The sequence below is a fragment of the Poecilia reticulata genome, linkage group LG17 (assembly GCF_000633615.1).
Source record: "Poecilia reticulata strain Guanapo linkage group LG17, Guppy_female_1.0+MT, whole genome shotgun sequence".
NCBI lineage: Eukaryota > Metazoa > Chordata > Actinopteri > Cyprinodontiformes > Poeciliidae > Poecilia > Poecilia reticulata.
The window spans coordinates 28275001-28299374 of NC_024347.1; the positions used below are offsets into that span (position 1 = coordinate 28275001).

The following is a 24374-nucleotide window of genomic DNA, read 5'->3' on the forward strand; positions in this document are numbered from 1 at the left end:
CTGCAGCTCTGAAACTGCTGCAGCTCTAAAACTGCTGCAGCTCTAAACCTGCTGCAGCTCTAAAACTGCTGCAGCTCTGAAACTGCTGCAGCTCTGAAACTGCTGCAGCTCTAAACCTGCTGCAGCATTCCCCAAAACACAGCAGTAAAGATCACACAGAGCACTGAGTATCTGAGTAACCTGGAGGAATGCTACTTAAATAGATTCAGTTTCTGCTCTGTAGTGAATGTTGTAACAATGGCTCCTCTGAACACTCAGTGATACCAAACAGAAGCACCAGGAATCCAACCAGCTTAACCTGTTTGGAGCATTTTGACCCATTGTGGATTAGGGTCATAATCGATACATTGATTAACAGAAGAGACGTAACCAGGAAAATATTCTCCTGCAATCTAAATGACACTAAACTCAGGCTCTATAGTCGACTTCATGTGCATATCAACAACCACATTACAAGATATGTCTTGCGTAGTTTGGTGCTGGATGTAATAGTTCTCTTCTAATCCTAAACATATTGTCTTTTTAAAGTAGATATAGGTCTACGGCGTGACTGGAAGGGTAAAAATAGAATCTCCATCTCACACAAAGTCGGTCTCTTCCCTGAGCTGAGCTACAGGTTGAAAGACCATCGCCCTTCGCCGCATCCCCAGCAGGCAGGCGGTGTCCTCTGAGTTGGTGAACACTCTCCCTGCATGGAAGCAAAACGTAAACAGCCGAGACGAAAGACAGTGAAAATCTCCCAAAAAAACATGAATACGTGATGAATCGTTCTCAGCGTTAATCACATAAGCAGGTAGTGTGACACACCTTCCTTGTACGACTCCCTGAGCGTCCGTGTGATCCACTGTATGGCTTTAGCTGCGACCTTGGTGCCAAAGTTTCTGTCGAAGGGAGACGGAGCGCCGCCCTGTTCAATGGAAGACAAGATTTAAAATAATATGAATACTTTAAAAGATATACTTTGTTTGACCATTAAAAAAAAAATCCAACATTGAAGGGATAATTAAACCATTAGACTTTATGAGTGGGACCTGCTGCATGTGACCCAGGATGTTCTTCCTGCAGTCGAACACGCCTCGACCTTCTTCAGAGTACAGCTGGTAGATGAAGTCAGTGGTGAAGTTTTCGTTGCAGTTCTCATTTCTAAAATAAGCAACAGAGGCAAAAATGAAAACGGGGAAAAGATGAAGAAGATGACCCACATTACCATATATTGAGGTATATGATTTAAGAAGAGCGAATCTGTGGCTCAACATCCTTTTCAAGGTCAAAGTGGCTGAAAAAGTCTGCTTTGCTTTTTGCTTGTCGCAAGACAGACAACTTACAGATGTTAGGAAATATTTCTGCACGCCAAAGACACAGACAGCTATAGGCTTCACATTGGTCATTTCAGAGCAATGCAAGTTAAACCTGCAGCTCACAAACTAAACACTAAAACAGGAAGCACTACCTGAGCAGATAGCCTTACTAATTATTCAGTTAATATCAGCTAAATGCAGCCACAGTCCAAGAAAAACACTTTTGAAAAAACATTTCAGAAAACTGTTGATTAGATGGGATTCGATGTGGTTTAAAACTTTTTCCACATAATATATCAATAGAAGTTGCTCTTGTATTAAATCAGATCAGTTCTTCCTGTTTGTAGGTTCATTAAACTGCAGTGTACTGTGTTTCACAGCCTGCAGATACTCTCCATCTGTTTTTGGTGTGCTGTAGTAAATTATTATGCAGGTGCCCCGTTCAGCACAGCCTCACAATGTCACCTACGCTCTGTTCAAAACATTACATTTGTCCTATTTCCACAGAGCTTCATCCTGCTGGGAGCATTTTAAACACTGCAGTGGACTAAAATAACATCACAGGAAGTCTAAAGGGTCACTTTGAGGCTTAAAAGGCTGGAAAATCACATAATAACAGAGTTTTCAACAATGGAAACATTTTCAGTTTAACGTTTTCATCCGTTAGACTTTTGTGTGTTGACTGAAGCTAGACCGACACCAGCAAATTGAAAATAATCTTTCGCAAAAAGAATGAAACTCACCGGAGCACCAAGCCTCTCTGGATGCTCGTCTTCATTTTCTGCGTCAGATGCTCGACGTTGGCCTGGAAACAGAGGGAAGACTTAACGGGAACCTGAGGGAGGGAAGGACGCCTGCTGCCTCCAACCTGGACAAGCAGCTGCAGCTCTGAGACTCCTCAGTGTCAGGGAGCTTTCTCCACACGACGCAGAGGCGCAGTGCAACACAAGCACCACCAGAGGGCGCCACCGCCACCGTTTTAGCAACTGAACGCATAAGGAAATATAATGTTTGTTCAAGAGTCCGTTAAGGTTCTTCTGTGAGATTTTAATCACTTCTCCACATGAAAGAATGTTCTAAAGTTGAAATATTTCCCAAAAATCAGTACATGGTTTAGTATTTAAAGTTAAACATTTATGGACTTTGTCAAATTGTGAAAAATATCTTATGCTTATCTTACTTTATTGTTGTATTTTTGCACAGCACATCATGTGGTTGTTTTATGTGAATGGCCTGTTCAGATCTGGCTCTGCATACCACCTGCTCTTCTCCTTCACATCGCTGTTTGTTGCTGCTGCTGTCTATGCAAGTCTATTTTAGACAATGTTTCAAATTTTACCCCATTTATTCTTTATCATCACCGTTCTGTTGTCTGCTACATATAAAGTCAATACGATTAAAAGCAGTTTTCTCATCTGCTTATAAACAGAGTGTATTGATCATTTAACCAAAACCTTTAATGAAAAAACTTCTCATGGAAACTTTAATTTTTAATAAATGCCTCAAAACTTCCACTACCCTTTAGTAAAACATTAGAATCTTTTCAATTTGAAAACAAAAAAGTGCAATTTATTAACATTCTTATCAGTAAAGTTAAAGCAACAAACATCCAGTTTTTGGGACAACAAACCCTGACAGTCCTGCCGCCTCTAATCCTCTAAAGAGATCTGGCTGCAGTGGAGTGAATGATGCAGCTCAGAGGTTATTTATAAAGTTCCCTGTATGCATATCTTTAATCTGGCTCACGTGCAAATTCCTGACACATCCTGACCGCAGCAGAAGCAGGATGCATGTGAACTAACGTCTGATGTACCAAGTCGTCTTAAAGCATCGGTGCGATTTACCCAGCAGGCTCATAATTGTTATGCTTGTATTAAAATGTATTTGAATCTGACCTGCAGGTCACGGATGTCAAACGGCTCCTCGTAGATGTAGACGGTGTCGGCTCCCGCAGCCAGACCGCCCACCGTGGCCAAGTAGCCGCAGTAGCCCCCCATCGTCTCGATGATGAAGACCCGCCGCTTGGTGCCGCTGGCAGACTGCTTGATGCGATCGCATGTCTGATTCACACAGAAGTTACGCAGTTTTAAAAAAAATGCAAACATTTCCGTCTCTGTTCGGGCATGCAGCTGCAGAGAGCGCATTTCAAAAGCAGAGCTGAGACGAGTCAGACTGGATCACTTCAGATACTACAGATGGAATTATGTACTGATGATCCGTTTGGAATCAGAGAACCTTCAAACATAATTATGACAGATGAAAATATGACATAAAACGGCAGCAGCTCTGCTTTAGAGGATAAAATCCCTGCAGGGTATCAACATCACAAAGATACACAGGTTGACTCCTCATATGGTGCTGCAGTGATGTTCAAATCATGAGCTTTATATTCAAGTGTTTGCATAAAAATTAGACACTAAAGCTTCACTACTTAAAACGGCAAATATATCCTTTAATAAATAGTCGGTGTCAATTAAAAAAAATAAATAAAAGAAATAATCAAGGCTTCATTTAAGCCTCCTGGTGGTAAATAATCCCAGTCAGCCTTGTTATGTTGAAGCACTCGAACATGTTATTCTTCTAAGTGGAGTCAGTCTTTAAACTCTGAAGGTGTAGAAACTGCAGCTGTGCATCTCACTGGACGAGTGAAATCAACCAAATCAGAATTCAATTCATCTCTTTTGGCAAAATTCAAACCATCAAAACATGCAGATTGCATAAGCAACACAATAATATGTAGCTACGCAGTAAACAACGTATGAAGACACTCAGTTAAACATGCAGGCAGCGAACTCACAAGCTTCTGTTTGTCCTCTGACATCTGAAGTGATGCTGAGGGGCTCGGCAGACATGATACCAGATTAATGTGGGATTTTTCTAATTGCCTTGAACCTGGTAGGTATTTTTAAGTTGGTTATACAAGAAGACCTCAATAATTTTAATTTACGTTCTATTAGATACCCTAAAATATGCAACAACGAAGCATTTGCCTGATTTTCCCAACCTGGACTTTCAGGCATAGTTTAGATAACAATGATCAAACTTCCTTTGCGACTATATTTTCATTGGCTCAGCAATAAGTGAGAACGTTTAAGTTTATGATTTTAAATCTGTACATGGTTATTCTGGGGCATTACAACCCTTAAAACCATCAAACTGTTACTGTGACTGTTACGTTTTTTTCTGAAAGAAAATGCCAAACGACATAATGTCAGGTTCTGCTGCACGTCTGTTGTACACGTCTGTCACTATGGAGACATTAATGTGCTTGTTATGAAAATTGACGAAAAACTTTGAAAAGCACTGGACTAAAATATGAATTTGTAACTCAGCAAAGACATTTATTTGTATTATTTTGATAACATTTGTGAGAAATATGGGTTTTTTTTCCCAAAATGATCAGGCCTTAATTTCTGCAAAAGTCTGCTAACTCCCTGGTCTAAGTAATGTCTGGATAAACTCTTTACAGAGTATCTGATGTCATCTTCCAGTAAAAATTCAGCTCATTAATATGCCGTCTTCTCATTCTTCTTTCTAGACTCATCACTCATAAGTTGTGTTTCTGTTTTTGGGAACTTACCTCCACAATGGCGTTGAGCGACGTGTCGGCTCCCAGACTGTGGTCAGTGCCCGGCACATTGTTACTAATGGTGGCAGGCAGAATGCACATGGGAATGCAAAACTCCTTGTAGCTGGCCCGGGCCTGGTGCAGCTCCAGCAGGGACTCAAAGGCCTGATGGTGGTGGCCCGTAATATGCAGTTAGACCACTAGGGGGGGAACTTACAGCTCTATGTGTCTTTACCAACTGGGCTCCCTCATCCTGTATCCTTCTTTTCTATGGAAATGTGTTGGGTTTAAACTCAGCTGTGTTTTGGCTAAAAGCAGTTTCATGTTTTATACTAGCTAGAAGGGAGCGGTGACTCAGAAAGCAGTAGAAAGTGAAGGATACATGAACGGGGCAGCCGCTTTACTTTAACTGGAGCCATGAACATTCAGCTCTGTAATGGGTGGGCTGCTTAGCTGGCTCTCTCCATCAGGGATGGGGCTTTGGCTTCTCATTGGCTGAGAGGGGACAGAGCGGGGCGCAGGGTGAGGTCATCGCAGTGACAAGTCACGGTGTTGACACACAGAGATAAAGGCCGAGGCGGCACTGCAGAGGACCTGCCTCCATTTACGTCCATCCAGCAACGAGTCTTGAAACAGAAAGTCAGCAGGCTTGACTTTAACGAGCCTTTCAGAGGAAACTTACAGTCTGTGAGGAGAAATAAGTCGGAGCGCTGCCCACTTACTGAGTGTTTATCAGCACACAAACAGCAAACTGCACTGACACAACACACCAAGACCACAACGACCGAGGTGCAGACATGCAACACGTCACTGCATGCTCTGACTTACCTGGCACCTCTGCAGACCAACTCACCTCCAACAACCAACAGCAGGAACATGTTTCCAACTCATCAGCTCCATTTAGGGAGAATTAAACTCACCTGGTGTGTTGAGAACTACAGACTGAACGACGTCTGTTTTTTATTTACATCTGCTGTACTAGATTTATCCATCACTGTTATTTAATGATTTTTTTCTATGTGAGAGCAGGTGTATTTTGATTTTTTCTACAAGGTCAGCCAAGGTTAAGCAGCTAAAGCTAGAGGCTAACGGTCAACCTTAAAACAAGAACCTTTGATAGCTGAAGAAGATTCACAAACTAATGAAATGGATTGATGTGAACTTTATTTGGACTGAATTAGATTGTGTATGTTGGAAACATGGACCCAAAATGGACCCATTTTTAGGTCCAAAAAGGTTTTTTTTGTTTGTTTTTTACACTGAATCAGATACCACCAACCCCATAACTGACCGACTCACTGCAGGAGATAATTAAACCTAAATCTGGTATCTGATTAAACCCAGTTCTACTGCGTCACTCGTTTGACAACCATCCCAAAAATGTTTTTTCCTCCCTGTTAATTTGATATATTTCACCACTTTATTGTCTAACTTTGTGAAATTAACTCAATACGTCTCAAAGAAAGCCCTATCATTCAGTTGCACGGGTTTTCTCCAATACTAGAGCCCTAATAATAAGAATAAAAAGACTTCAATTGTCACCTGCTGTTTGTTGGTTCTTGGAAACGAGCTGGAAGTCAGAAGAGTCCCAAACTCTGACCGACTGGACGGCGTCTGACTGACACATCCACAGACACTCGCATGCGCTCAAAGTCAGCCACACTTACGTCAGTAATGGCATTCAGAGCTGTGTCTGAGCCAATGCTGAGATCTGAACCAGGTATGTTATTGGAGACTGTGGCTGGGATCATAACCATGGGCACGCAGAACTCGGGGTATTTGTCCCGTGCCGAGGAGAGCTCCAGCAATCCAACGTATGCCTGCAGCGTGGAGAGCCAGCATCTTATTGGTTGGGATCAGGAGATGAATGAGGCGTAACGCTGAGATATTAACGTAGCAGAATGAGAACCAGGATATAGAAAAGCTTTTAGGTAAGAAAAAGTCCAGGAAGAAGCTGCGACAGCAATAGGATCCAAAGGAAGACAGGCGTTAGCTTAACTGTTTGGTTCAACATTAAATTCTTCTTCTTTGGTTACAAAAGTCCGTACAGGTTAAAAGGAGGGAATGCTAAGAAAGATTTTAATAACTTTTCCAAACATGCTGGAACCTTTTGATCTGATCTGTGATGTGAAAACTGAGTGGGGAGACAAAACTCATGATGAATGTGGCTTGTCTCCCAACAGGGAGGGAGGGAGTATGATGTAGGAGAAAGGGGGGGCGGGGTGGGGGGCTGCAAATGCGGTGGGAAAATTACAAGCATTCTTGGGAAAAACAAAGTTCAGCCGGACGAGCGCAGTGGAGGGAGAAGCCAAAGGGAGAGAGCCAAGCCAGTCACTGCAGGCACCAGACATGCACAGGAAGCTGATGTTGCTTGTTGCACAAACAGGATACAAAGATAAAAACATGTAGCTTTTCTTTTATTGGCAAAGCTGCACTGATCTGTCAGGGGCACCTGGAAATACTTTACCCATTATCTCATGGAATCAATAATTAACTGTGATTATTGGAGCAATAAGTTGGCACTGCAGGCAGTGCTGTGCACAACAGGTGTTGCAGCTTTGCCAATAAATAATACACATACAGCACTGTGCAAACGTTTTAAACCAAACCTAATTTCTTTAGAAATTGCTTCCAGGGCACCAGATTTCAATACTTTGCACAGTCCTGTGTTTAAAGTAAAGCCTGAAACAATTCCTTATGCATCAATTAGTGTTATGTTTTAAAAAGTTAAGAAGTCAAGGCATGTTTTAAACTAGCTGAAATGTTAAATGGAGACAGCTAGTGAAAGCAAACCGCTCATGAAAATAAAGAACCGGTCGCCGATGGATCTGAAAGGTGTACAGACACCGTTTAAAATGCCAGGCTTTCAAAATCTGCTTACAGAAATAAATAAAGTAAAATAAAAACAAACAAATCAGGGATGTGTACACTGTAAAACACAGGACAGCAGCGGTGGAAACAGGTCACAATGAATAAAATGAGCAAAATCAATAACTGAACAATCACAACATAAAACAACAGAATGGAATTCTAAAGGTTTTAACAATACTTTTACTTAAATAAAAACTGAAGTTTCGATAAAAAGATAACTTTGTCTAAGAAATAAAAAAGCAACATACCTCAAATCCTCCTATAACAAGTAAAGCAGTGATGTTATGGATCCTCATCTGCTCAGCAATTTCATCCAGATGTGTTGCTGGAAGAGTTCTTAACGGGGAACAGAGAAAATCTGCTTTAATTCGGACTTTGTTTCATTCCCAACTGTAAAATTATCAAAGATCCAGCAAAAGAAACTGAAAGGGATAAATTAAATCTTTTTTTTTTTTGCTATGTCTTCTTCATACTGAAGATCTTCTAAACGTGTTTGGACTGTTTTTGTTCTCACCGTTTGGTCCCCAGCAGAGATCCTCCCTGGCCGGTCCAGCCTCCAACATCTCCCCATTTGATCTCCTTGATCTGAGAACAATAAAACAAAAAGCTGCAGAGGTTCTTCTAAACCTCTTCTTCTAAAATATTTGTTTGAAACAGCAAACAAAGATATTTGATGTTTCAAAGCAGCAAATTCCAGTCATACACATTTATTTAGATTTGTTATATGACAGAAAAGATAAATATTAGTAAGCCAAAGCAACATTTACTAACACGATTATGAAAAGATTAATGTTTTATTGCTATTTTTTATATTTCAAAGCAACAAAGCAGAGAGAGTGGCTCATTTTTCCCCTTTACTCTTTTCCTATTGCATGAATACAACCAGAGTTTTACCAAACAAGCTGCTCAGAGGAGCTTTTACCGCTTCACGTCTCAATCATGTCTAATCTTCCTCTGTGACCACTCACCTCGGAGAGTAATCGCTTCCCACAGGTCACCGCGGCTCTGCTGGAACATCCAAACACACGTATGCATGTATCCGTGTGTGTATCCGTGTGTGTGTGTACAAGCGAGTGTGTGCCAGCGGTCAGCAGAGCATGCTGCAGACCGCTTTTCTTTGCTTGAATGGAATTGCTGCTGGGGAAGGTTCTGTAATTGGCTTACAGTAAGCAGAACTGTTTACAGGACGCTGCTGCTGTTGTCACTGTGGTCATTAGGGCTCAGAGGCGGTGGTCAGTGACGGGGCATTCATGTCCTGCCTTTGCGCTCAGCCGAGTCCGTTTATCAGGACACCTGGCAAGGCTGCATGCAGACTGAGTTTTAAAGCTCTCATAGCAAGCAGGATAGTAAAATTAACTACTGACACAAGGTAACTTTTATTCAATTGTAATAAAGAACTTATTGCCTGCATGCTACAGTGGTAAACTAACCGTATCACATCTGCCTTTCATTTCAGCACTCTGGGTGTTCCGTAGAAAATGATCACTGCATCACCTGACAACGCCGTTAACATCGTATAAGCAGCCTAATCATCCAGACTTTTGGAGATATTAAAACATTCAAAGTAATGAGCATCAAAGTCTTCACATGCGATGCAAATGTTGCAACAAAGAATCAATAATAATTGTATGCAATCTCACACAATGCTCTGTAGATGTAACACTTACTGTTAGATTAGCTGATCTAACAATCAACTACAGTATCAAAGGGTAGGGAATTATTTTTTATCAACCTTAAAAATGATCAGATTCAAAGTATGAAATGAATGAAGCCACACAAAAGTAATATATCCATTCATGGTGTTAAATAAACACGCCGACACTTTTCTCAAAACCAGAGTGTAGTCTTTTATATAATTTTTATAGTTAACTGGACAGAGAAAAAAGTTTTATTTTCTTTATTTCTTTGTTTGTTTGTGGTGGCTCACCTGTCCTTTGTAGAAGCCCTCAAAGCCGTCGCTGACAGCAAACATTTTGTGGCCTTCTGTGATTCCCACCCTGACGGCTGAACGCACGGCGGCATTCATACCGGCGGCCGGCGCGCCGACGTTCATCACCGCCACGTTAAAGGAGGTCTGAGGATAACGGAGGCCAGATATTTCACACACAGACACGTAACCCTGAAAGATGCTAAATATGCAGTAGATGAAGCAGAATCCGGCTGCTCTGCGTATGCCAAGGCCGTATGCTCTAACACCAAGCACTGCCGTATCTTTTAGTCACACCTAATGCGTGAATTTCACATTTAGTGCTTGGACACAGCATATGTAAACCTCAGCATTAAAAGTGTTTGAGGAAGTGAAATAGTTCCTGCATTGAGAACCTTGCATGCAAGAAGCCACATGCTTCTAGAAATGCAGAGAAGCAGCAACTTTTGTTTTCTCACGACATCCACAGAAAACATCAGCAGCCATCAGCTCTAAGAATCTGCTGAGCACTAAGGACCAAAAACACGTTCAGCATGTCAGAACCTCAAAAAGAAAACGTTTCAGAACGTCTGATGATAAAGAAACCAAAACTTCAATTTGATTGAAAATGGTCTAATAAGTAACTCCTGAGTGTGAAAAAAACTTGATCTAAAACTGTCAAATTTCTGACTCTGATATTAACACTGGAACATTAAAGTGACTCAGAAAAAAGTCATATTTTCAGAATCATTTTTATGTAGACTTACATTTTCATCTGAAATGTTATCAAACTCATATAGATAAGTGTTGTCAGTCGTCTCTTGAATTCAGCTTAAGCTAAGCTCTGAAAAACAAATGTATGTCATGCACTTAAAAACTCTAACATAATTTTGAGTTATGCCTAATGTTGCCAGCATCTTTCTCTCCAGACTAAATGCTTATTTTTAATACTTATGTGAAGCATAGGAGTCATCACCTGTGTGTCTATGCTTCATAATCAATGCAATTCTACAACAAAGCAGAGCCATGAACAAGTAAGAAAAGATGGACAGAGCAGCTGGTGGGGAGCACTGACCCTTTTGTGGCACTCTGTTACCATGACGAAATGAAAATATGAATTTAAAGCGATTTATTTGAAATGGTAATTAGAAGCCGACAGCTTGATAAGGAGCTAATTTGCCTAAAACTAATGGTGCAAACTACACCTGCAGAAAGGAGCTGCAGAAGCTGACCCATCACATACATGAGATTGCTCTTCATCCCCTGCCTCCTTCTCTTCCTCTCCCTCAAGTCAGTCACAGAAAAACAGAGACTCTGTTAGTGTCACAAAAAGACCGCAGCACCCAGGATGCACCTGACCAGGCGGTACCTTATGCTAATGTACAAATCTCAGAGCAGCTGTTGGAAAAGATGCATCAAAGAAATTAAAAGAATGGATTTCTGGTTTCTTTGTATTCTTCTTCTTTTTTTTTTTTTTTGTGGCGTTTGTTTGCAGTGGCTCTTACATTTTGGAGTTCAGAGCGAGCAGTTTGAGAAGCCAGCAGTCTGTAGGTGCTCAGATTATTCTCAAAGCTCCTGCACATTGAAAACAGAGTTAAAGGTTTTAGATAACGCAGATAATTGCTTTACAATTTCTTAGCAGATGGCTTATTTGCACATTTCATGAGTTTTGTCTCTGTCCTACCTGCCACGCAGTCTGACCGCCTCGTCAAATTTCTTCTCATCCATGGCCTTCTGCACCTCTTGAGTCTGATGGCAAAACAGAACAGCTGCTTTACTGAAAAACAAAAGCATTCGGCGCGTAGCTGGTCTTCTTTTTGAGCACGTCTGCTGGTAACTACTGATAAATGGAGTAAAGTTCAGTGAAACTGGAAGCACCTGGGGTTGGTTTCAGAAAATAACTTTCACACCAGCCAACTCTCCATACCTCTGGTCAACATGCAACGTCTTACCATCTGAACACACTCCATAAGCGGTAGCCGAACAGCCTGGTTGCCAACTAGAGACACCACACAGGCAGGTGTGTCTGTGGACGCCTCCAGTAACGCCAACACTGCCTCCACGCCCATCCGACTGGCCTGGAAATTCATTTCAGCAGGGGTTTACCAATCCATCTCCATGAAAGTGAAACAAATGGAATTGTGATTGATTTATGATGATTTACCAAAATCCTGTCAAAGGCAGATGGAGTCCCACCTCTCTGCACGTGGCCCAAGATGGTGACCCTGGTGTCAAAACCCAGGCGGCTCACTACCAGCTATTGACAGACATCAGAGATTAACAGAAGTAAGAGAATTGCTTTTAAAATGAATATATTTTGCTATAATGTCTATAGATGTATATTATAATTTAAACAGTAACTCAAGGTTCCCATTGAAACAACAATGCTGCTTTTAGCTTGGTATTTGTAAGACTTTATCGCTTCTTGAAATGAAACAGACTTAAAAATAAAAGGCAAGACAAATCACAAAAAAGTAACAGAGGAGAAATCATGCAAAACATCTCCTGTCATGTTGGTGCGTGCCAAATAATGGACATGCAAGGTCAACTTTCCCGAACGAAAATAGGGCTGAAACAAAAAATGATGCGAGAACGGAACAAAAAAATGAAAATTAAATTGTGCATTTTTAATTTTTTTTAGAAATGACCACATGTGAAGCATAAAACGCAGTAAGTGTTTCCGTTGTGAGGAAACCAACACCGTGGACAGAAGAAAAAACTCATGCTTATGGGGGAGGATTGGAGCATCGACCAGCCGACGAGGCTTCGCGACCATACTTACGTCCTTGATATAATCAGGGGTTATTGCCTTGTTGTGGCAATCAATGGCACCCTCAGCTACAATAATAATGTTCAGCCTTTTCTTATCAGCACGGTTCTAGAGAAATATAAAAAGCACAAGTATTTGAAAACATGACAGAAAACGTTTTGCAGTGCCACAAGCTGGATCGAACAATGGAGGATGATCTCAGAACAAAACGGGAGGAAACTTCGACTTGTTGCCTGTTGTCATCTGTACTTTGCCTCATTCCTGGCAGCGTGGCAAGAATCTCAACCAAACTGAAATTATTCGCCTAAACTTCGTGAGAACCATCCATTTCCACTTAGTGTTCCAGCTGTTGGTTCTCCTCTGCGTCAGTCTGAGACTGAGCTTTACTCACTTTCTTCACTAAATCAGAGGTAATGTGTTGTCCTTGTCTGTCAGTGGCTCCTTCAGCAACTATGATAATGTTCAACCTGGAACCTCGCGATCGACTCTAGACAACAGCAAAAGCACAATGAAGTATGTTGGACAGTAATGACAGCACAACGCCTGGAACTCTGTGTTCAAACTGCACAGTTTTAATTTACAGGTGCTTTTTGGTTGGGATTGGGAAGGTTGTGCATTTATTCCTATAACAACAGATGATGAAAGAAACATTTCCTGATATCTTCTAGAGACTATGCCACGTCAGAGCTGACCTGCTTTTTCATTTCTAGCCAAGGTTGGATTTAATACCTCCCTTGTTTATGTTTAGTGGAGTGACTGATTCCTTAAATGAAAATATATTTTCAGAAAATGATTTTGATTCCATTATAACCGTCTTCGTAAAGTGACTAATATTCTACCTAAAACTGGACTGAACAATGTGAACTCGAATGCGCCTAGCTCAAGTTGACATGAAATGTATTAGACATGTTTATAAACAACTAAATCCTCTGTATTTTAGTTATGATGGTTCATTTTGTTTATAAAATATCTTTAACATATTTTGGGACTTTTGTTTGACAGTCTGCAGTAAAACAATCGCTACATAGCACAGAAACAGGAGCTTAGCAATATTCTAGTTTTTCATGGGCAGCTGAGTGGAGAAGCTGGGTGCAAACATCAGGTTGGACTTTGAGTTGTTGTCCATTTTTCTTTGGAGTTTACGGTTAGTGCAGCTTTCTGACTGATGGCTTCATAAGCACAACTGCAGCATCATTATTTGACACAGATATCAACGCCAAGATATGGAGCTCTGCACCTGTTTGAATCACTGACCACTGGGTGATGTACTGTTTGAATTAAAGTGACTAAAACACTCTGTGGTGCAGTCAAGAACATCTTAGACTTCTAACGACTTGTAATATGCTGTATATTCACAGGTTGTGGGTTTGAATCTCACTATAGCAGCAGTGCTACTGAGCTTTCTAAAACATGAGGACATTCTTAATGACAGTACAGAGAGTCGACTGCTTATTCCAAACAATGATCTCTCACAGCGTTTATTTAGCTCACATTCCTCAGGGAGCTATTAAGCTTGAATTTATGATCATTATTGCTTGTTCTATGTTTATTAGCCTTGAAGCCTGTGAGATCTTGTAAAATCTAAACTCCCTCACCCAGGCAGATGGAGGATGTCCAACATTCTCATCTTGACGTCTGGAATGATTTTTCCATGACATCACACAACAGAGCAGAATGCTTTAGGTGTTACCTTTAAATACATCTGCAAGTTCATCTAATTGTTCCTTAAAAGCTATGAATTAACCAGAATCGTACAAAACCGTGACTTCATCATATTGGCTATCTTAGTGTACGTAAACTTCTAACTTTAAGGAAGTTCTGTTTTTTTATAAACCGTATGTAAATAGTTTCAACTGTGAATGTGTTACAGACCACAAAAAGACCGACTGAACTGAACTGATTGTGTGTGAGAAAGACATCAGTAAACTGTTATGATTAACAGAACAATGACTTTCATTTTCCTAGTGCTGACTGACTGTGTGCTGATGAAGAAGACTTCCATGCATTTGTAATGAAAACATCTTCTAAGATGATAGGCTTTTTAAACGAAAAAGCACGCAGGTTACCTCAGACAGTTTCTGACACATGTTGTCTTCCCAGCCATCTTCAGGAGGCATCTCTGGAATGAAAACCCAATCTGCTCCACATGCGAGGGCACTGACTAGAGCAAGGTAGCTAAACACACACAAACACACCCATATTATTTTGATGTAAGATGAACTTTGGCCCGAAATGCATTTATTGAAAACATAGGCAGAAAAAAATGGCACCAAAACATCATATATCTTAGAGCAACCTTTATAAAGGAAAAGATAAGCTTCCAAAACTTGCAACATGCTTTTAAGAATTTGCATTTAGTATCTTTTTCATTAATTTAGTGCATCTTTAATTCATTTACCCGCAGTGTCTGCCCATGACTTCCAGCACAAATGTCCTCTGGTGACTGGAAAACAAAGAAGATAAATTATTCTATCAGTTTAAAGAGTCACTCATATCTCCTGGTCTTCTTGCAACCATGAATGGATATACTCACCTCTGAGCCGTAGTCATGATAGCATCCACCACCTCAATGATCCGATGCAAGGCTGAGTCAGTGCCGATGGTCATGTCTGTGCCACAAAAGTCGTTGTCGATAGAGCCAACCATCCCGACAATGTGAAGCCGAGAATGACTTCTGGCTGCCTCTTCATCTATGAGCCCTGCACAAAAAGAAAGGACACGGTGTGTAAAGCTGAAACACAGAAATTCAGACTTTCAGGTGAACAACCACCTTGCTCTATGAGTTCATTCAAAAGGCCGCTCCACTCTTCTCTGAACAGGTTGGCTCCGGTCAAGCTGCCGTCTCCACCGATCACACACAGGTAGGTGATGCCGCGCTGAACCAGGTTGTGAGCGGCTTTTAGTCTGCCCTCATGGGAGCGAAACTCTTTACACCTGGCACTGCCAATGACAGTTCCACCCTGGAGACAATCATAGCAGTTACTCTAAATATGCTTCAATAGTTCTGACACATTTATGACACTCAAACATTAACTTTCTGGACAACTGTGATTCTTTGCATTTGCAGAGTTTGGCAACATCTCGTATGCATTTTTTTAGGATGTGAAACATTTTGCAATATATGGGATGCTAACAATTATTAACTAATTAATGGGTTCGAGTCCCACCAGTCACTACTTGCTTTTTTTTATAAATGCTTCTAATATAGAAAGTCATTCTATATTAGATTACGGTGAAAATTCACAATAGTATTCAACTACCATAGAGGTTGTACGTAGCTGAAAATCTCTTGGTGGACAAATTGTGCGTTACATGTTTAAGGTTTCTTTAACACCAGCAAACATATAGATAAAGGCTCTGTGGTGCAATGGATAGCGCACTGGGCTTCTAGATGGATGAGGAGGTTATTCAAAGGTTGTGGGTTCGAGTCCCACCAGTCACTGCTTGCTTTTTTTAGAAATGCTTCTAATATAGAAAGTCATTCTATATTAGATTACGGTGAAAATTCAGAATAGTATTCAACTACCATAGAGGTTGTACGTAGCTGAAAATCTCTTGGACAAACTGTGCGTTACATGTTTAAGGTTTCTTTAACACCAGCAAACAAATAGATAAAGGCTCTGTGGTGCAATGGATAGCGCACTGGGCTTCTAGATGGATGAGGAGGGTATTCAAAGTTTGTGGGTTTGAGTCCCACCAGTCACTGCTTGCTTTTTTATATATATATAAATGCTTTTTGCATTTGTAAAAGAGAAAGTCATTCTAAATTAGACAACTTATGTTGAAGATGCACAGTAGGAAACTCAACTACCAAAGAAAAAAACTGGATACAAGCTCAGGGAAAAAGGCTCTGTGGCGCAACGGATAGCGCGTTGGACTTCTAGATGGATGAGGAGGTTATTCAAAGGTTGTGGGTTCGARTCCCACCAGAGTCAGTGATTGCTCTATTTTTTTTTAATAAAGGATTTTTGCATTTATTAAAAAGGAAAGTCTTTCTAAATTAGACAGCTTATGTTGAAGATGCACAGTAGGAAACTCAACTACCAAAGAAAAAAACTGGATACAAGCTCAGGGAAAAAGGCTCTGTGGCGCAACGGATAGCGCGTTGGACTTCTAGACAGACTGAGGTTATTCAAAGGTTGTGGGTTCGAGTCCCACCAGAGTCAGTGATTTTTCTATTTCTTATTTTAATAAATGCTTATTAACACCAGCAAACACATGGATCAAGGCTCTGTGGCGCATTGAACTTCTAATTGAAGAGGTTATTCAAAGGTTGTGGGTTTGAGTCCCACCAGAGTCAAATTTTAGCCATTCTCCTTTAAATGCTTAATAGTGAAGATAAACAATAGGAAAGTCAACTCCCAAAGAAACTACGCACAGCCAAAAGCCAAAAAAAGTGCACACTAACCGGATGATACTCCTTGAAGACGTAAATATGTTATTAAAATCCACTCTGCTGCATTTCCCTCATATTACAATTGTTTGACCATTTACAAGCAGCAATGAAAAGACAAACTTACATATTTGGGATCTTTTTTGAAGAATTTCAAATATCTGCTGGTGTGACTGGATAAGTCACGTTTTTCTATTTCAAAGACTTGAAAAGCAAAGTCAGTTGTGATTTTAGATCCAGATGTTTACAGGAAAAATGAACTTTGTATGATCAGAGACTTACTAAACAACATTTATTACAGTATTCAAGCAAGATTATTTCAGAAATATTTGCAATTTAAACATTGAATTAACACTAACAATTTCTGTGTGCATTTTGGAAATATTTAATTGTATTTATTCATCACTGGGAGATTTTAGAATATAAAATTCACACAAAATTGCCAGTACGAAGTCATAGTTCAGACACAATGTGAAGCTTTCAAAGATTTTTCCTCCAGATGATAAGGTCCACAACCACAGCCTGCTTTTCCATGCAAATAACATTTGTACCACAGTTCATGGGAGCACCATGATTTCCAGCAGAATAAGGGAACATGAAGAGCGTGTAGCAGCAGGTTGTGCTCACCACTTGCAGAACGCTGGAGACACTTTCCCACGTCGCCTCTTTGATGTAGTCTCCACCGTCTACCATCCCCTGGTACCCCTGAGACAAAACACCAACAAGAAATCAGTCACTTCTTATTTCAAAAAGAAAATCCACATTTGAAAGCAATAAGCAGCAGTAAGAATTTAAAGATAAAAACCTGCTTTGTTCTAAAACAGTCAGACAACTGGATTATTGTTAATTCAACTTTAATGTAGTAATCTGCTTCCACACAATACCTGCAGTTTAATGTATGCTTTATGTTTCACGCGGTTAACTCGGACTAACCGCCCAGTTTAGCCGGAGTTAAGTAAATGCTGCACAAAAGCAATTTAATTCTTCCTCTGGAACCATCATTGTTTTAAAAGTTATACAACAGTGGTCCCCAAACTACGGCCCGCGGGCCTGATCCGGCCCGCCGCCACATTTGGTCCGGCCCTCTGAACAATACCAGAGAGCATTTAGATTTTTTTTTATATATTGTATTTTCCGGTTTATATGTGGCTTTTTCTTCAACCACCAGGGGGCTCTTTAGCAGGAAGTGTGTCCTGTAAACTGYGGGTGTTTTGTTTTGCRTGGCGCATTGCTGCCATCTGTTGGACTTTTAGGGAACTGCTTGACTAGCGGTAGAGCAGATGAACACACGTGTTTGTTATGAACGCCGCATTCCAGGTCGAATTCTTCGAAGCAATGCCTGTAAGTAGCAGCTTATACTTCAAAACGAGCCTTTATGTTAACATATGAGGAATTCATATGTTAAAGTTACTTCCCCTCAATGGAATATATACTAGTCAGTCCCAGTGACGGTTTTACTAACGGTTTTTGCCCATGCGTCAACAATTTCCGGGCAGCGCAGGCGATAAACGTGTAACACTTTTTCTGTTACAAACCGACTCCGGCCTCCACCAGAGAAGGGAAAAGTTATGTGGTGCTCACAGGAAAACGTTTGGGGACCCCTGTTATACAACATAATACATGTAAACACACTTTGAAAATGGCTGGATGTAAATACATAAATCAGAATCCTATTTATACAGGAAGGAGTCTAATATTGTCTGCAATTAATTGTGATAAAAAAGTAATCCATGTATTGTCATCAAATTTAACACATTAGAAGGTGGAGCTAAATAACATGCAAGCTCCATAAAACATAATGTTTATATGCAAAGGCTCACAGCTGTCAGACTGACTGTGGATTATAAACATATGCAAATCATACAGAGGGATCAGATGCCTTTCTGGTGACCCTACATCCAAAAAAAAATAGAATATAGACCAAAAGATATTTAAAAACACCACTTAAAGATATAAGTATATGGGAAAACATTTGGTTATCTGTTTCAATGGAATAAACATCTGAATTTAAGAACGTAGCAACAAAGTGCTTCTAAAATCTAGGATCTACTTTAATAAAATGTTTTACGTTTTATTCGTTTGTTGTTGCTTGTGCCATTTAAATCATCATATTTATGAGCCTGATCTGAAATATTAACTGTAAATGTTTAGTTTTAATTACTTACATTAATGTTCCCCAGCACAGCTCAGATATACGTGAATTATTTTATATCACGTTTTAGTGCATAAAAGCTAAAATAAAAGCAAATAAAAGTGAATTAGTGCTCAGGAATAAAATGTAACGTTAAAATGTTTTCAGGTCAGACTGGAGAAGTCAGCTTGACTCCTGCTGGTCCCTGATTCCCAGTGATAACCCAGCACAGAGGAGCTGTCAGCACAGATTTAGTGTGTAGCTGAGAGTGGCAGATCCTGCAGACTCTCCATGGTCATGTCTGGACTCTGACTCATTCTCACCTCGTGAATAAAGTAGACTTTGGCTCCCACATAAATCCCCATTCGGACCACAGCCCGGACGGCTCCATTCATGCCTGGGAACACAGAGAAAATCAGAGGCTCTTCAAGCATTTTCAGAAAGTTGGTTATTGCTACAGACATAAAATTGGTGCTATATGATAAACAGTAAGCTCATCCGTCACAAATGAGTCACGTCTCATGCTTGTTTTTCCCAAAACAACCAAGAGAGACTGTATCCGGACGGTACTTGATTTAACATATTGACTTGTTCATATTCAAGAGTTCTTAAAAAAGCACTTTGGTTCAAACACACTGCATAAATAAAGTCCCATAACTCTAAGAGCTGGCATGTGGTGGAAAACATCTTCACACCTCTGAAGATATTTTTACAACATTCTACAACCACAAGCCTCAGTGAGGTGTGAGGTGTCTCTGACACGACCAGGAAGGCCAGATCTAGGCGGACAGATTTTCCACCTGAGCTGTGCACCCCTGCAGCTCCTCCAACGTTATCATGTGCTCCTTGGCTTCTTCCCTCATTAACTCTTTCCATGTCCTGTCAAGTTTGGGTTTGTAGATCTACTTTTTTTTGTAGATCTACCTGTGAGCTGTTAGAGCTGTGTATGTGCTTTGCCTGGGAGAAAAGATTTCAGATCCTTATTAGCTTTTCAGAGTTTGGTTTGTTCTCGCGGGCTGCACAGTGGCACAGTTGGCAGAGCTGTTGCCTGGCAGCAAGAAGGTTCTGGGTTCGATTCCCGGCCTGGGGTCTTTCTGCATGGAGTTTGCATGTTCTCCCTGTGCATGCATGGGTTTTCTCCAGGTACTCTGGTTTCCTCCCACAGTCCAAAAACATGACTGTCAGGTTAATTGGCCTCTCCAAATTGCCCCTAGGTGTGAGTGTGTGTGTGCATGGTTGTGTGTCTCTGTGTTGCCCTGTGACAGACTGGTGACCTGTCCAGGGTGACCCCGCCTCTCACTCGAAACATTAGCTGGAGATGGGCACCAGCAACCCTCCTGACCCCATTAAGGGACAAGGGTGCAAGAAAATGGATGGATGGATCTCACGTTGATCTATTTTGTGTTCTTCTCAGTCTTAATGGGATTATTTATTTTATGTATTTGTTCCCCACATCTATGTGCTAATCCTGTTGGTCTACCCCCATAAAGTCTCTGTTACACACTCAGTTGTGTGTAACTGAGGCACTGCATGAAAAACTGTAATAAAAGGAAGTTGAACACTTGTATTCACTCTAAATTAACTTTTACAGATTTTCATGACGTCAATCCTGTCACCATAGTAACCATGTAGTGTAAATCTGTCACCTTCAGGGCCTTGATTACCTGTCTACCGAGTGACCTCAGTGTCCTGCTCTTTAAATAAGCTGAAACCAGCAGCATGAACAGGGAGGGGCAAGATGAACGGAGTGGAGCGGGGACAGAGAGCGAGCCGGAGGGCCCAGAGGACGCTGCGCCAAGCCAGAGCACTTAGTGCAATTAGACATGAGGCAGGCTTTAAATCTCAGAGTAAGTCTGGGATCACAGGGCTGCTGCTGATTTACATTAACAGGTTGATCAAAACACACCAGCTTGTTTACGTCTTTTTCTGAGGTAAATGTGGATTAAAGGCAGGATTTTAGGTTTACATTGTTCCTCAGACTCAAGAGACGAAGGTGACGAGTCTTGCAGTCCAAAGGTTGTGGGTTTGATTCCAGCTTTCTCTTGTCACGTATAGATTTGTGTTAACAGCAAATTTATACAGAGTGAAAGCTTCTTCAAACAAGACGGAGGCTCCTACGTCTTTTACTGAACCTTTCTGTTCAGTTTTTATTGAAGAGAAAAAAACGGCGACCGGCTGTTCGTAACCTAGCAACCACAAGTGACAACAGAACCAGATCCTGTTGAGCATTCTTCAAAATAAAAGACTTCCTCTATTCAAATAAATAATGTGTCGCACTTAAATATATTTCACTTCACCTTTGTAATTATATACTATCATGTTTAATTCAATTAATAATAATAATAATTATCATGTAAATTATGCTTAACATTTAATTGTAAATCAGTCACTTATCATGCAAAATATACTGAACAACATATAGTTGTAAAAAAGTCACAACACTTTCAGCCCTGAGTTTCCTACCAATGTTGGGTGAATGTGGGTCTGGTGCAAACTGTTTTTGTTGGTCAGGTGCAACATAAACTGTTTTGCAAAGATTAAAAAGCATTTTTTTCATGCAGTTGTACAAATTACAATGTTCAATTTAAGGTCGTTTATTCAGTGAGGAAATGTAAGATGTTAAAAATCCTCATTATTCTCATGGCCCTCTGCTCTGTAGTCCAGTGGAGTATTTCCTGTGCCGCTGCTAAACGTTGCTGTGACCCTTTGACCCTGCAGTGTTCTGTGGTGAAGTGACTGCAGGACATGTTGTTCATACACAAAGCTCAGCTGCACAGAGCATTCCCCGTAGAACCCTATGACGTTTATCTCCGTGCACAAGAACAGACTTCCTGCAGCCAAACATATATTTCCTGGTTTTTGTTTGGTATTACACTTTTTTGACTTGTAACACATAATGCTATTATTTAAAACAAAAAAACATTTTTTTTACTTATTGGTTTAAATTATGTTCTCTGCCTGTATTCTAAGTATATATGTGACTCCTGTTGGTGCTTCTTGGTTCGATTTGGATTTTGTTCTTTTGTTTTTTGAAGAGTTTTCTACATCGTCTTGTCTCGATAGCTTTTCTTCCCGTTTCATTTTGTGAAGCATGTTCTTCGAATAACCTCTGACCTTTGACACCTGGCCATTGTTTGCCAACTGTCACACACGTCTTGTTAATCCATCACTTCCTGTATGCTCACACCCAGCTTCCTTTGGTTCACCATCAGCTCCACGTCGGCGCCATGTTTGTTCATCCTACTGCTTTTTCAGTTTTAGGTTATTTGAAAAAGAGAAATTGTTGCAGTTTTTTTTGCGTAGAGTCACTTGCATATATTTTTTTGCATTTTATTTTGGGTTTGGAAATACAAAAGGCAAGACTATATCTACGAGAAGACTGGGGTTGATTAGCAGGCTACTCATTAATATTTGTAGTCAACAAACAGGTTTCATTTTCCGTCTTTTTTACTTTCTTTATCTTTTCATCAAACCGCTGTATGTGAAGTCTTCAGGGATATTTGTTCTAAGTACATCTGCAAAGTTCATCACAATATTTTACATACCCAGTGATATAAAAACAAACATGGTGAATAAAACACCTGGTTCAAGTTTTCAACAAAGTGCTCTGAAGGATGGGAGAACTTTGGTTAAGCTGAGGATGAACAGAGATTTAACAGCAACACAAAATAAACACATGATGAGGTGAAGCGAAGAAAATAAAACTCCTACAGTGAGTTTTTAGAGAAGCCAGGCAGGTTTTCTGCTTGCTACGTTTTTCTCTGAATGTAATATTTATATTAATCTTTTAGCGGTTTTTAACTCCTTAACTGTATGAAGAAGCTGACCAAATTAAAATTGACCTCATCCTGCTTTAATCAGATTACATTTTGTGTGGATAATAATAATAATAATAATAATAATAATAATAATAATAATAATAATAATAATAATAATAATAATAATAATAATAATAATAATAATATCTAAATTAGTTAAATTCAACACTTTGTGCTCAAGCCTAATAAATGAAATTATAAACACAAGTCATTTGTAAGTTATGTAAAAACGATGTATTCTCCAGTATAATGAGAAAAAAGAAAGTGATTCTTTTTGTATTGGAGGTTTTTTTTTATTTCCAGCCATTCTAAATACTTTGGTATTCAGTTGATCTGTAAACACAACACACACACCGGCGCTAACAGCCCATCCCTTCTCTGGCTCTGGTCCGCACCGTGTGTGGGATGTGACTACTCATCGGATGGTGACCTCATTCTTTACTCTGCCCAAAAGCATCATCACAAGAGCTCATTCACTAAACCTGGCAGAGAAACCGGGTCCTAACCCCAATCCCACAGTACCAGAATTAATCAGTGAGTGTCTAAAGCAAGACGAGCAGTTTGAGACCATCAATTTTAAAATTGTTGAAATCAAAACGGACTATATGTGAAAAGAAGCTGCACAATGTTTTACAGTGAACTGTGTTAATAAAAGCAGAGCAGCAGCAGCAGAAAATCCCAGTTTCTTGCCAGATGAACACTGTGTGTTCAGGCAGTTCATCAGTTTAAACCAGGTCCAGTTGTTTTCCATTAATGACGACCATCAAATAATCAACTTTAGTTGACCAACATGCAGTTTGCAGCATTGAAGCACAAAAACAACCAGAAGGCACCTTAAGGAAGCAGTGACTGATTAAAAATGTGAAACAGTGGATGGAGAGAACAGTTATCACATCAATTATCACATAATTTTGCATTTTTACTAGTTTCCAAATGTCACAGATTAGTTTAATTCCAGCATGTTAGGGATTAGCCACCAATTATTTATTTTATATACACACAGGAACATTACATAATACTGTAAGTGTTATATTTTATTTTGGTGCTGTTGTCTAGTTTTATGACAAGAAAATGTCTGCAATATTATTTTTCTGCAAATGACTTGTTTTATTTAAGCTAATTGGACTACATTACACAGTATGTATAGTGCTTTACAAAATGTATTCATATTTTCCTATTTTCTGTCATTACAACAAACATCCATGGATTCATGTTATTGACTGCTTACATATGATATTCTATAACATAAAGTAGTTAATTGCTGTGATTTGTAAAGAAAAGTGTGACAAAGGATGACAAGAGCGGCATGCATTTTATTCACCCCCTTTAGACTGATGCCCTGAAATAATGTCAAGTATAATCAATCACCTTCAGAAGTCTCCTACTTAGAAAATGGAGTCTCTTGTTTGTGATATGTAAGTTTAAATGCAGAAAGTCTGATTTTTGCAGAATCTCTATAATTTAAAGTGTAAAAAATAAAAATCAAGCAAATCATAGCATAACTTCTCAGTTAAATTTGGTTTAAACCTTTAAGTTAAAGATACATTTGAATGTTACACTTTAGTTGGTCAATGTCAGTTTAGTCCATTTGATTCCATCCAGGTTGTAAATAATGGAAC

At 39.9% G+C, this 24374-nt stretch overlaps 1 protein-coding gene and 2 non-coding genes across 9 annotated transcripts in view; 2 read left to right on the top strand and 1 right to left on the bottom strand.

Moving 5' to 3' along the window:
* LOC103479939 (ATP-dependent 6-phosphofructokinase, platelet type) overlaps positions 1-24374 on the bottom strand; it is a 30264-nt gene that overhangs the window by 1915 nt on the left and 3975 nt on the right. Inside the window, exons 2-22 of one of the 7 annotated variants that reach the window (XM_008434658.2) lie at positions 19261-19334; positions 17434-17511; positions 15184-15373; positions 14947-15112; positions 14812-14856; positions 14480-14588; positions 12426-12521; positions 11808-11900; positions 11596-11721; positions 11328-11392; positions 11149-11218; positions 10887-10928; positions 9665-9811; positions 8252-8322; positions 7986-8073; positions 4879-5031; positions 3194-3358; positions 2042-2103; positions 1032-1143; positions 808-907; positions 583-688 (exon numbers count right to left, since the gene is read on the bottom strand). In XM_008434658.2, coding sequence (XP_008432880.1) covers positions 583-688; positions 808-907; positions 1032-1143; positions 2042-2103; positions 3194-3358; positions 4879-5031; positions 7986-8073; positions 8252-8322; positions 9665-9811; positions 10887-10928; positions 11149-11218; positions 11328-11392; positions 11596-11721; positions 11808-11900; positions 12426-12521; positions 14480-14588; positions 14812-14856; positions 14947-15112; positions 15184-15373; positions 17434-17511; positions 19261-19334 — 2158 coding nt within the window. Of the gene's footprint in view, positions 1-582; positions 689-807; positions 908-1031; positions 1144-2041; positions 2104-3193; positions 3359-4878; positions 5032-6533; positions 6687-7985; positions 8074-8251; positions 8323-9664; positions 9812-10886; positions 10929-11148; positions 11219-11327; positions 11393-11595; positions 11722-11807; positions 11901-12425; positions 12522-12804; positions 12901-14479; positions 14589-14811; positions 14857-14946; positions 15113-15183; positions 15374-17433; positions 17512-19260; positions 19335-24374 lie in introns of all 7 variants that reach the window. The other 6 variants (XM_008434656.2, XM_008434657.2, XM_008434662.2 and 3 more) reach the window with 6 other exon arrangements.
* trnar-ucu (transfer RNA arginine (anticodon UCU)) lies at positions 16260-16348 on the top strand. The gene is given in 2 exon segments: positions 16260-16296; positions 16313-16348. It is a non-coding gene; the product is annotated as a tRNA-Arg (tRNA).
* Positions 16493-16579, top strand: trnar-ucu (transfer RNA arginine (anticodon UCU)). Its single transcript is given in 2 exon segments — positions 16493-16529; positions 16544-16579. It is a non-coding gene; the product is annotated as a tRNA-Arg (tRNA).